This window comes from Narcine bancroftii, chromosome 7 (assembly GCF_036971445.1).
Source record: "Narcine bancroftii isolate sNarBan1 chromosome 7, sNarBan1.hap1, whole genome shotgun sequence".
NCBI lineage: Eukaryota > Metazoa > Chordata > Chondrichthyes > Torpediniformes > Narcinidae > Narcine > Narcine bancroftii.
The window spans coordinates 34,308,950-34,321,309 of NC_091475.1; the positions used below are offsets into that span (position 1 = coordinate 34,308,950).

Sequence of the window (12,360 nt, forward strand, 5' to 3'; positions counted from 1 at the left end):
GGAGGGTTATGGTCATTGTGCAGGTAGATGGGACTAGAGAGGAGTGTTTGGTTCAGTGCGGACTAAAAGGGCCTAATGGCCTGTTTCCGTGCTGTAATTGTTATGTTATATGTTAAATGGCCATTGCCTTAACTCCAAAAGCATTTCTCCTGGTGGAAAACCTTCTGGGAGAGGAAGGTATCTCTCAAACATCATTAATATCTGAAATATTGAACAGTGCTGGTGAAGGAATGTTATTGTGTAGTGGGTCAATGAATGTTTTAAGGACCCATTGCCATAGTCTTCCTGCTACTGCATAAGACATTCCACTCTGAAAGGCCATTGCTTCATTTCTGTGCAAAGACAATCCAGATCTATAGCTGGTTGGGGGATGGGGTGGAGGGGGGAGTGGGGGAGGAGGTGAGGAAGCAGACTGTGGTTTGGGACAGATGAGCAGTTGTGGAGAGAGAGTGAGGAAGGAAAGGCACACCACCTCACAATCGACCCGCACACCTGTACTGTAAGCACTTCCCACCCACCTGTGGAAGAATCTGTCCCACATTTGTCACTTGAACTCAGATGTAGAGTGGAGGCAAGTCATCTTGTATCCAAGGGAATTACCTAAGAACATACCTGCTATAATTTGTAAATCCTCCATCTTCTTGTCATAGATGCAATGAGCAGCGGTAATAACCCACTGAGGGCTGACTAATGCAGCACCACATAAAAACGCTCCTTTGTTTATCATTAAAATCTGTTCAAAAGTACAGACCAGAATCAGACAGATACTTCCATATCTTTTAAAAACTAATGTATTTCCACTCTATTACTCTGTCTCTCTTCCCTTCATATTCCAAGGTCAAATCCCATCACCTAATCCCACTTTCCTATCCTCTCCACATATTTGAGATTTGATAGAGGTATTTAAAATTATGAGCAGGATATACATAGTAAATGGAGGTGGTCTTTTCCATTGAGGGGGTAGGTGAGATACAAACCAGACATGGGTTAAGAGTGAAAGTGGAAATGATTAGGGGGAACTTCTTCATACAGAGAGTGGTGGGAGTGGGAAATGAGCTGTCAGATGAAGTGGGGAATGCGGGCTCAATTTTAACATTTAAGGAGAATTTGGACATGTACGTGGATGGGAGAGGTATGGAAAACTATGGTCTGGTGCAGGTCAGTGAGACTAGGCAAAAAAAAATAGTTTGGCACAGACTAGAAAGGCTAAAGGGGCCTATTTCTTTGCTGTAATGTTCGATACTTCTGTGATTCAATCATTGATATGCCACCCAGTCTATTCCTGATCTCTCCCCATATGCTTTCGTATCTGACCCTATTAAATGCTGTTTCACTCCCAACACCCTTTAATATTTCATGGACTAATTTTACTTTCTTGCTGTCATAATTTTTAATATCCCCTCCTGATTAATCCTGTACATATTCACTTTAGATATTATACATATCCAATGTTCTAAGGAAGAAAATACAAATATCTGTACACATTTCCAAGGGTACAGATAAATAGATCTGGGGCCTTCTTGTATATACAAATCAACATAATAAATAAAATGATACCTGTATGTAACCATATGAAAGGGAACAAACAAGAGCTCAGAGTATGGACATATCTGGATCTAAAATATAGCTACAAATATCTAATGCTCTCTGCAGCCATATCAAGGGGCACAGACACAAGGATATACATATATATGTCATTATTTTTTTCCCATAATAAGGATATAAAAATATTGTGGTAATTACAACAATACTAAAGCTTATGGAATACATAGGTGTACATACACATAAATTGATTGTGGAGTAAAACACGAAAGTCTGCAGACATCATGATTGAAGTAAAACACACTGCTGGAGAAACTCAGTAGGTCAAACAGTGTATTTTATAAAGCAAAGATAAAGATGCATAACCAATGTTTTGGGCTTGGTTTCATCAAGGTATAAGCAAAATGTAGGCAGGCACCCAACAAAATGGGGGTGGTGGTGGTGGTAGAGGGAGTCTCACAGGCAAGAGGTCACACCCAAATTAATTGCGGGCTGGAAATACAAAAGTGGTGGATTTCTTACACCACAATGAAGAGATGCAGGTACATATATTGAGGAGAATTTGCATCAAGGGTACAAATCCAAAGACCTCAAAATTAAAACTTCCATGTCACTCTGATAGAATTCTAGATTCTGAAAGGTAGTGATGCACACCTATTTCAACAGATAGAATCTAAAGTCTCGGGACATGACTAAGAACAGGAAAAACAGGAGTATCCTTTTCCATTGGTTCGAGCAAAAGTCAGTGGCTAATCACAATAAGGAGGAAGTGAGTGCTTGGAGCAGGTGGAATAAGCTACTGAGGCAAATCAAGTGCCTGAATCCATAGGACCATAAGACATGTCAACTGCGCAAAGGAGCAGAGGAGCTGAAATTTCTTGATTATTAGACATTCACTCAGCTTACTGGTAGTGAATTGTCAGGGACACCACAGCTATGCTCATAATCTACTTGATGGTGCTTACCTGCCATGGGATTTCTCCTTTGAGAGCATCTTTCCCACCCACAATTCTACTCCTGTGGTTCGATCTTTCAGATATGCCCAACTTCGCAAGGGGCACTTTTCCACATGGATATTGTACTGTTGAGGAAACATAAATCATTTTGTTTTCCACGAATCAAATGTTGATCCAACAGAAATGTTTTTATTCAGTTTTATTTAATAAAGGCCTAGTACAGCCCTCAATTCAAGTCTCCTGGGAAACTCTCAGTGGAAATGAAATGCCCCACATCAACTACTGCCCTGCAATTGTCATGGGAGGTCTAATGCAGGAAAGAAACAGTTCACCTGTATGCTAATGAGGTGGGATAGAAATGGTATACAGCTATCTCAGCTATCAGTTAATATGGGACCCTGATATTGATTGGGGATGCTGCTGACAGCTAGTTGTAGGGTCCCTGGCATGGGTAAGTTATAGAAATACTACTATCAGGTAATCATCATGCCCACTGTACTCATAAGTTGTAGAGACACTGCCACCAGTCAGTTATATTTTCCTTCCCGACAATTTGTTTTTAGCATTGCTGATATTGGTAAGCTACAGAGACACTGTTATAAATTGGTTATGTGTTTCCTGCAGATAGGTATAATGTTATTGGTATTGGTAATTTGTGGAGACACTGTTCTTAGATGGCTATAGATACCCTGTTACCTGTATGTTATAGAGACAGTTATAGAGACAATGTTTGTCAGTTAATGTCAGTCATAGTGTCCCCAGTATTGGCAGATTAAAGATTCACAGCTGTCATTATGATGAATGTTAACAGTTCATTACAAGGTCCCTGCAGTTCTTGCTTTGCTATCTCTTTGACATGGGAAAGGTTCTTACCCTTCCTCATATCTTAGTCTCTCAGAACTTACATATATTCCACATTGTCTGGGTGAATAACCTGTGCAATGTGTAAGGTAAAACATCATGAGATGGGAATGTGTAGGGAGTTACCCTGTACAGGGCAGTAACAAGAAGGGGAGGTGTCCTTGTACTCCTGTTAGGTAAAACATCATGAGATGGGAATGTACAGGGATGTAACAAGATGTAAATGCATCCTTGTACTTACAAGATAAGAGAGACATTGATGGATTGAGAGGCAGGAAGCTAGCAGGGAAAGGATAGCAACAGTTTTAGTCATTGGACAAGTAATGATATGATGATGTTCTAAGCATGTATCCAAGGGTATAAAAAATCACCATTTTGCTGATAACGGCAGAATGCATTCTCCGACTAACTTTGTTAGTCGCAAGTGTTACAATCCGGTAATAAAGAACAAAGAACCCTGATTTCGACTCAGCCTGGTGTTTGTCTCACTCATTCATGAACAAAGCAGACCTAACAAATGTCAACCCTTTTCTCTTCATTGAAGTCCTCCAGCCCTAACAACATCCTCCTGACCCATGCACCTCTCGTATAAACAGCACTCAGCCACTTTGCTCTTGCAATTTTTGCATTAATTGTTAAAAGTTTTTTCAGTTCATCATTTAGTCTCCCTATCTGCCTTTCTAGCTGCCATCAGCCCTGCTCCATCTTCTGACTGCAGATATCTCAGAATCCTGCTAACAGCAGGCTCTGTGTTTCATTCTTCAGCTCTGCTCTTTGTGCTTCCATTATATATTACTTGTCAAACAAATATAATATACTTGACCTTTGCTAATACATGAGACTCCATCTTCTGCAAGGCTGTAATCCTCTGTACAGCTGCATTGACGAGATGAATAAGTGACATCGGTGCAGAACTGCTGACAATGGCCATTTTCAAAATAGCATTTAATCCTTGTGATTTTTTCTATGAGCAAGCAAAGTAGATTAGTTTAAGGCAATAGATGTGTGTGTGTGTGTGTGTGTGTGTGTGTGTGTGTGTGTGTGTGTGTGTGTGTGTGTGTGTGTGTGTGTGTGTGTGTAATTATGCGTGTGAGTATATGAATGAATGTGGTTAGAGATGTTAGTAAGTGGAACATGACTTCATAAGACTTATAAATGGACAGAACTAGAGATGGGAGATATGCAGGCAAAAAGAAATCATGCCTACTGTAAATAGAAAATAGTTGGAAATCACCAATAAATGACCACTGTTAGGCATAAATTGTTCTCATTAAGAGTGTAGCTATGAAATTTTAAGGCTATTTCAAAGACCCAAGAGTCAGCAGTTACATTGAGATTGGTCACAGAGTGGAATGAGCTGCGAGACAAAGCACAATTCTGACCTTCAAAAGCCATTTGGATAGATATATGGAAAGGAATAGCTTTGAAGGCAAATTGGACCATCCCAGAATGCCAACTTGGTCAGCATGGACAAATTGGGCCAAAGGGCCTGTTTATGTTCTATGACTGTAACAAAAGTACAATAAAACTCTGATAATCTGGAATTCTGGAGACATGGCTGTCTGGACTGGCAGATTTAATGATGATGAGTTTATTGTCATACATGTTGTATAATGTACATATGCACTGAAGGTTAATGGACTATTGGATGTTACTCTTGTTAATACCCCAATATACTTGCATTTTTCTAGATCTAATAGGTAGTATTATGAGGTGCACTGTTAGCCAGAATCAGACACGCACAAAGATAAAGACTGTACAACAGGCTTTAATCCACAAAGCCAGGCTGGCTGTGGCTGCAGCAACTCTGAGTGAGGCCTAGGGAGGCCGGCGCAGGCTTATATCCCAAAGGGTAATTGACACCTGACTGGGTGGGGCTTGATCAATTCAGGCCGAATGATTGACAGCCGGCCAGGTGTTGTTCTGTCCCCTTACACTCCTGCAGGTACAGATGTTGGCCCCTGCAGTAGGCCGGAGGTGTACCACCACAGTACAATCAATTCTTCAGTAAATCATACAAGTTTAAAGGTTGTGTAGGAACAGGATCCTGATGAATTTAAAGGAAGGGCAGGAAATATGCCAAACCAACAAGATTTCCAACCAATCAGAAAGAAAATTATCAGAGTTTTACTGTAGAACGAGATATGCTGACTGTCACTAAAAGCCAACAGCATGGACATGAGCACCTGAATAACCATTTAAAACCATGTGCAGCTGAGTGACCTGCTCGATCACCCTATCCACATTGAGGGGACTCTCTTTTGCTCCTTTAGACAATTTCTTCGTTGGTGAATCTGTCGGCCTTGCAGCAGGCAAAAAGAAATTTCATGTAATTTGACTGTTTTATTACTATGACAATAAATTGAATCTTGAGTTGATTTTGGGAAGTTAGTTGAGGATCTAAGGATGATCTGAGGTAGATTTACCAAGCTGTCCTAAGAATGAGAGATGTCAGCAATGGCGAAAGTGTAGGGAAGCTGGTTTGCTCATCTTGGAGTGGAATTTGAGAGGCAATATTGTGAAATGTCTGACAGAGTAAACAAGGGAGGAACTTTTTCTATTTGTAAGTGTTAGTGAGCACCTGTCAAATATTGACAAAAACACTGCACTTAGTGGATGAGTAATTTTTTTTAAATGGGAGGTTTGCCCAAAAGGGCAAAGAAAGGAGATTCCATGTTATATTTTCTTGCCTCATTGAAGAAAGCCAGTCTATCCAGTTTACACCAGTTCACAATGCAATCCCATTGCTCCACTAAATTCTGCTGTAACATATTCTCTCACATGCCCATTAATTCTCCAACCCGCATTTGGCAAAATAACTCATACTCATGTCTTTACGAATGTGGGTGGGGGGGGGGGGGGGGATCCTAAAGACCTGGTCACAGGGAAAATGTAGAAACTCCATACAGTACACAAGGCCATCATCATATCTGGGTCTCTGTACGTGTGAGACAACAGCACTCCTTGTTCTACCACCTGCAGTAACTTTCAAAAGAGAACTTGATTCATAGCTGGAAAGGAGAACTTGTAGGGCTATGAGGAAATGGTAGGAAATGATTGGGTTGAGATCAACAAAGCATAGTGAGTAGTCACTCTGTAATGCTAGGTAATTCTATAATTAGACAAATTTTTTGTCTTTTTTTTGGCTGCTTCATCTAAAATATGACTCTTACCCATTTCACAATTCAAGCCTTCAAAGTTCTCTGCACACCAGCATTGGTAACTGTTCAAATGATCCTGGCATGTCCCTCCATTTTGACATGGGTTCGATGCACATTCATCACCATCTGCAGGTTACAGTTAGTACAACAATTCCTTAGTTCCAATGGAATAACAAATTAATGCTTTATAAAAATATTTAAAGAACTGATATTGGAAATAGGCCTTTAAAGTTTTATGTTGAATAAGACTAAGAAAGCAGGCATAATTTTCACATAATTTCTCTGTCCTATTATTGCATTGAATCTAGAATACATAAAATGCCTCAGTAGTTCCCCTGATGCTGCTAACAGGTTCCTCATTTGCATTGTCAGTCTTATTTTATTTATTCCTCTGCTGAACTTTGACATAGTGGAGCAGCTGATAGTGATGTCTCCATGAAACAGCTTTGATCTTTGTCGTGGGTGCTGTCTGTACAGAGTTTGCACCATCTCCCTATGAACGGTTGTGTTTCCACCTGGTGGTCTGGTTTCCTCACTCATCCTAAGGGTAGGTAGGTTAATTGGCTACTAATTAGAACTCATTGTGGCCTCTTCTATCCAAGGTGTTATGCCGACCTTTAGCAGTCACTGAATGTTCATGTTTGAGACTGCTACTGTCTGTATGGGGTTTGTGCAATCTCCCCATGTCCACTTGGGTTTCCCCCAGGTTCTCTGTTTTCCTCCCATGTTCCAAAGATGTACAAGGTTAGTAAGTTATTTGGACACACGGATGTAATTTGGTGGTGTGAACCGGAGGACGCATTACCATATTACATCTCTAAATTTAAAAGAAGAATATAAACCAACTCCACATCAATCTAACCCTTCCAACCCTTACCATCCATACCCCTCCACTTTTCTAATATTCATGTGCTGACCTAAGGGTCTTTTAAATGACCTTATTGTATCAGCCTCTACCACCACATCATGCATTGCCTTCCAGGCATCCACCATTCTATGCTTTAAAAAAAAAACTACTTCTGATGTCTCCCTTAAACATTCCTCCACTCAGATTAAACTGATATCCTGTGGTAATTGGCCATTGCCACCCTGAGAAAATGTGCTGGCAGTCTATATTATCTATGCCTCATAATCTTGTATACCTCTATTAAGTCACCATTCATCACCTGCCACTCTGAAGAGAAAAGTCCTAGTTCACTCCACCTATATAAGAGATGTTCTCCAACCCAGGCAGCACCCTGGTAAATCTCCTCTGCAACCTCTCCAAAGCTTCTACATTCTTCCGATAATGGGGTGACCAGAAATGAATGCAAAACTCTTAAGTATAGTCCAACGAGTGTTTTATAGAGTTGAAAAATTACCCTATGGTTTTTGAACAATGAATAAAGGTCAACACAATATATGCCTTCTTAACCACCCTATAAAACTAGTTCAGCAATCTTCTGGGATCTAGAGACCCTGATCCTTGTGTTTCTCCAGACTGTGAAGAATCTTGCTGTTAACCATGTACTCTGCCATCACACATTTTTGGATTTAAGTTGTGAGGGAGAAGGATGAATGGTGTAGGGAGAAGATTGCAGGGTGTAGAGAAGGATGCAGGGGGATGGGTGCAGGGTATGGGGGAGAATTTTGAAGGAAGCGAGGAAGTGTGCAGAGTGTGGTGGTGAAGGGTGCAGGGTATGGCGGGGAAGGTGCAGGGTATGGGGGAAGGTTCAAGATGTAGGGGAGCAGGGTTCAGTGTGTGTGGGAGAGAAGGGTGAAGGACATGAGGGAGAAGGGTTCAGTGTGTGTAGGTGAGAAGGGTGAAGGACATGAGGGAGAAGGGTTCAGTGTGTGTGGGTGAGAAGGGTGAAGGACATGAGGGAGAAGGGTACAGTGTGTGTATCGGGGAGAAAGATTCAGGGTGTGGGGGAGAAGAGTGCAGTGCACAGAAGGGTGTAGGTTTTTGGGGAGAAAGGTGACCTAAAACATCACAACTCCTCCCCCCTCACCCCACAGATACTGCTTGACCTGCTGACTACCTCCAATGGTTTAATTTTTGCTCTGCATACAGCATCTGCCTTCTGTTGTTCTCCATTCCTGCTCTCTGTCCATACTCCCAAATAGCCTTTGAGCGAGTCCAGAAATCTATCTTTCTCTTGCTTCAATGTTTCAGATTGATTTTTACGGGCAGCATGATATTCTTCGTGTGTAGTTTGCACATTCTCTCTGTGACTGCATAGGTCTCTCCTGGTTTAGAAAGCAAGATGTAAGAACAGAATTAGGCCATTCAGCCAATTAAGCCTTCTATGCCATTTGAATCATGACTGATGTATTTTTCCTCTCCACCCCATTCTTCTGCCTTCTCCCTGTGACCTTTGACACCCTTACTAAACAAGAACCTATCAGCCTCTGCTTTGACTTTACTTAATGTCCTTGTCTCCAGAGTTGTCTATGGCAGTAAATTGCAAATTTACTCAATCTCTGTTGTAAAGTGTCTCCTTTTATTCTGAGACTGTGCCCTTTGGCCCCAGATTCTCCTACTTCTGGAAACATCTCCACATCTACTCTATCCAGCCCTTTCAATATTCAGTAGGTATTATCACACATGCTTAAAATGTGGGTCAGAAGGTTAATTTTCCATTGTAAATGATCGCAGGTTGTAGATGAGCAGTAGAACCTCTGAGGAGTTGATGGGATTGTGGGGGAAATAACAATTAGTATGCTTGCGCTGAAGGAAATCAAAAGTGGAGCACTTGTGTTCAGTCCACTTTAACTCCTCATTTAATTCTAATTTTGACATCTCTGTCCATTGTCTCCTGCACTGTATTAGTGAAGCCCACATTAAGCTTGAGGACAGCACCTCATCACTCATTTGGGCACATTGAACCCATCTTTTATTTCCATCTGTATCAAACCAATTCTGGGTATCACCATTTTGGCTTATGTTTTTAATTCTATTTTTGTAGTCTAACCTGCTGAGCATGTCCACAGCCTCACAATTTACAATGCATTAATGGATAGAGAAGCCTAATGTACTGATAACTGCCCCATTAACCTATTTGGTCTCACCTTCTCTCCCACTGAAAACGGACTTGTTTTCCCTATTTCCTAGATTTGAACAGAGAAAGGTTCACTGTTTCTTTTTCCTCAGATGCTGCATGGCCTGCTGAGTGTTTCCAACATTTTTTGTCTTTGTAATGTAACTGGGTGCCTAGTGGTTGACATAGAGTTAATGGGCTGGTTCAGTGCAGACTGAGTGTATAATAGATATGTGAAATGGCATTACAAGTGTCAGGTGGCAAATACATTTCATTCTGCTGATAACCCAAATCACTAATTCAAGAAAAGTCACAAAACGTACCTGTGTAGATGCTCCAGAACTCGTCCTTGAAAGAAGGGAAGAAAAAGCCCCTAAAACACCAATGCAAAGCACAAACAGCAGATGAAGAGCAGCCTGAACTAAATCCTAAAACTAGGCAACTGTGGGTCCTGACAGAGATCACTCTGAAAAGAATCTGTGACAGGAATCAAACTTGGCATGAATTGGCCAGTATAACAGAGAGGGGCTGATTGACTCATGAGATTTAAATATTATTACAGCTTTCCACTCCTTCACATTGAGTGTATACCTGAACACATCCACTACTCTTACCGAATAGGTTAAGTAAGTGGGCAAGGGTCTAGCAGATGGAGTGTGATGTTGATAAATGTGAGTTCATCCACTTTGGAAGGAAAAATAGTAAATTAGGTAATTATTTAAACAGTTAAAAAATTGCAGCCTGCTGTTGTGCAGAAAGACCTGGAAGTACTTATGTATGAATCACAAAAGTTAGTTTGCAAGTTGGTGGGCGGTATGGTTGGCGTAGCGGTTAGCGCAATGCTTTTACAGCTCCAACGATTGGGACCGGGTTTCGTATCCCATGATGACTGTAAGGAGTTTGTATGTTCTCCTTGTGTTGCATGGATTTTCCCCAGGAGGCTCCGGTTTCCACCCACCGTTCAAAAAGTACTGGGGGTGTAAGTTAATGGGTGTAAATTGGGCAAAATGGCCTGTTACTGTGTCTAAATTTAATTTTTAATTTAAAATTTAAGTGTAGCAGATAATCAAGAAGGCAAAAGCGATGTTGCCCTTCATTGCTAGAATTTAAGAGCAGGGTCTTCTGCTGCAAAAGTAGAGTGTACTAGTGAGGCCGCACTTGAAGTATTGTCTGCATCTCTGGTCTCCCTACCCCAAACCCTCCCATAAGTAAGATTTACAAATGTGAGGTCTTGTAACACCAGATTGAAGGGAAGTTTATTTCCCGTTGTCATTAGACTCCTGAATGAATCACAAAATAGTAAAATAATGTTGCCTTTGTTCCAAACAAGCTGATTTCCTCTATAGCTGCACTTTCGTACTGTGTCTTACTGGTCCTATGTATGAAATGACTATTGGTCAGCTTACTACCTCTATCACTACAGTTCTGATACATGTGACAATAAACGAACATTGGAAGTGGTACAAAGGAAGTTCACCAGGCTGATTCTAGAAATGAAGGGGTTTTCGTATGGGGAGAGATTGAGTAGCCTGGTACTATGTTCATTGGAGTTTTGAAGGATTAGGGGGGATATTACAGAGACTTCCGTAGAGTAGTTAACCTGTGGAATGCTCTGCCCAAGGAAGCAGTAGAGGCTGCCACAGTGAATATATTTAAGACATTAATAAATAGATTTTTAGGTGAATTTATGGTTAAGGGGAATAGGCAGATAAGTGAAGCTGAGACCATGGCCAGACAAGCCATGATAATGTTGAATGACAGAGCAGGTTTAATGAGCCAGATGGGCTCCTCCTGTTCTCTTTTATGTTCTTATGTCCACATTGGTTATGATGGAATGAAGGGATTCAGGTACACTTTGGTTGTGTGGAACTAAATGGGATCAAATGTGCATTGGGTGTGGGATGTGGAAGGGTTCAGATACTCACTGAATGGAGAGATGGAGTGAAGGGATTCAGATGGAGTTCAGTCAAACACAGTAAAGAGTGGAGACTGAGTGAAGAATTTAAAAATACTGAGGAAATAATGGTCAACATAAAGATCACAGGAAAAAGGAGTTAAGGGTCTGATAGGCTGGCATTTGTACCATTGGGGCAGCTCAATGAGGTATTTTATCACCTCTCCCCAATTATCATGTTGTATCATACCAGGCCATAGATGTACCTGGTGGTTTAGCATGCATTCTCAAAATAATGCTATGCATCTCTCCAAAGCAGACCGATTTCTATCCCTGTGCATGCTCTGGACCACATGAGCCTAACCCCAGTGACATTCTTCATACGTATCTTACAGTTCTTGATTCATTTTCAAACACTTCTCTCGCCTCTTCACGTGTACATTTTTCCTCAATGCACTCTCGTTCAATGGCACCTCTTTTTAACTCTTCAAATAGGTTATAAGCTCGTCGACTTCTGTCCAATAGACTTTTGGCCTTACTCTCCTGTAGAAACACTGATGCAACAGATTTCAATGGATATGACATTAGAAACTTAATTTCAATAGACCAACTCACCCACTTCACCCAACAATGCTTCTAAGATAGTTCTATCTGCTCGCCATTGAGATCATCAAAGCAATGTGCCCAATTGCATACTTACTATTTTAATGTCATTGCTTATTTTGTCAGCACTCAAATTACCAATTTATTGTTGCATGCAAGATTAAGATGATTTGGAGTTACCGTTATCTGTAAGGAGTTTGTATATTCTAGGGTAGCATGGTTGACGTAGAGGTTAGTGCAATGCCTTTACAGCGCTAGCAATTGGAACCAGACCGGGGTTCAAGTCCACTGTCCGTATGGAGTTTGTACGCTTTAGGGTGGCA

The 12,360-nt window shown here is 41.1% G+C and overlaps 2 protein-coding genes across 10 annotated transcripts in view; one reads left to right on the forward strand and one right to left on the reverse strand.

Annotated features, from left to right (window-relative positions):
- grtp1a (growth hormone regulated TBC protein 1a) overlaps window positions 1–12,360 on the forward strand; it is a 393,930-nt gene that overhangs the window by 133,476 nt on the left and 248,094 nt on the right. The window lies entirely within an intron of this gene.
- Window positions 1–12,360, reverse strand: part of LOC138738723 (coagulation factor VII-like) — a 28,531-nt gene that overhangs the window by 9,120 nt on the left and 7,051 nt on the right. The window contains exons 2-7 of one of the 3 annotated variants that reach the window (XM_069889497.1): window positions 11,828–11,988; window positions 9,864–9,888; window positions 6,533–6,646; window positions 4,183–4,323; window positions 2,508–2,623; window positions 613–733 (exon numbers count right to left, since the gene is read on the reverse strand). In XM_069889497.1, the coding sequence (XP_069745598.1) occupies window positions 613–733; window positions 2,508–2,623; window positions 4,183–4,323; window positions 6,533–6,646; window positions 9,864–9,888; window positions 11,828–11,988 (678 nt within the window). The remainder of the gene's footprint in view (window positions 1–612; window positions 734–2,507; window positions 2,624–4,182; window positions 4,324–6,532; window positions 6,647–9,863; window positions 9,889–11,827; window positions 11,989–12,360) is intronic. The other 2 variants (XM_069889499.1, XM_069889500.1) reach the window with 2 other exon arrangements.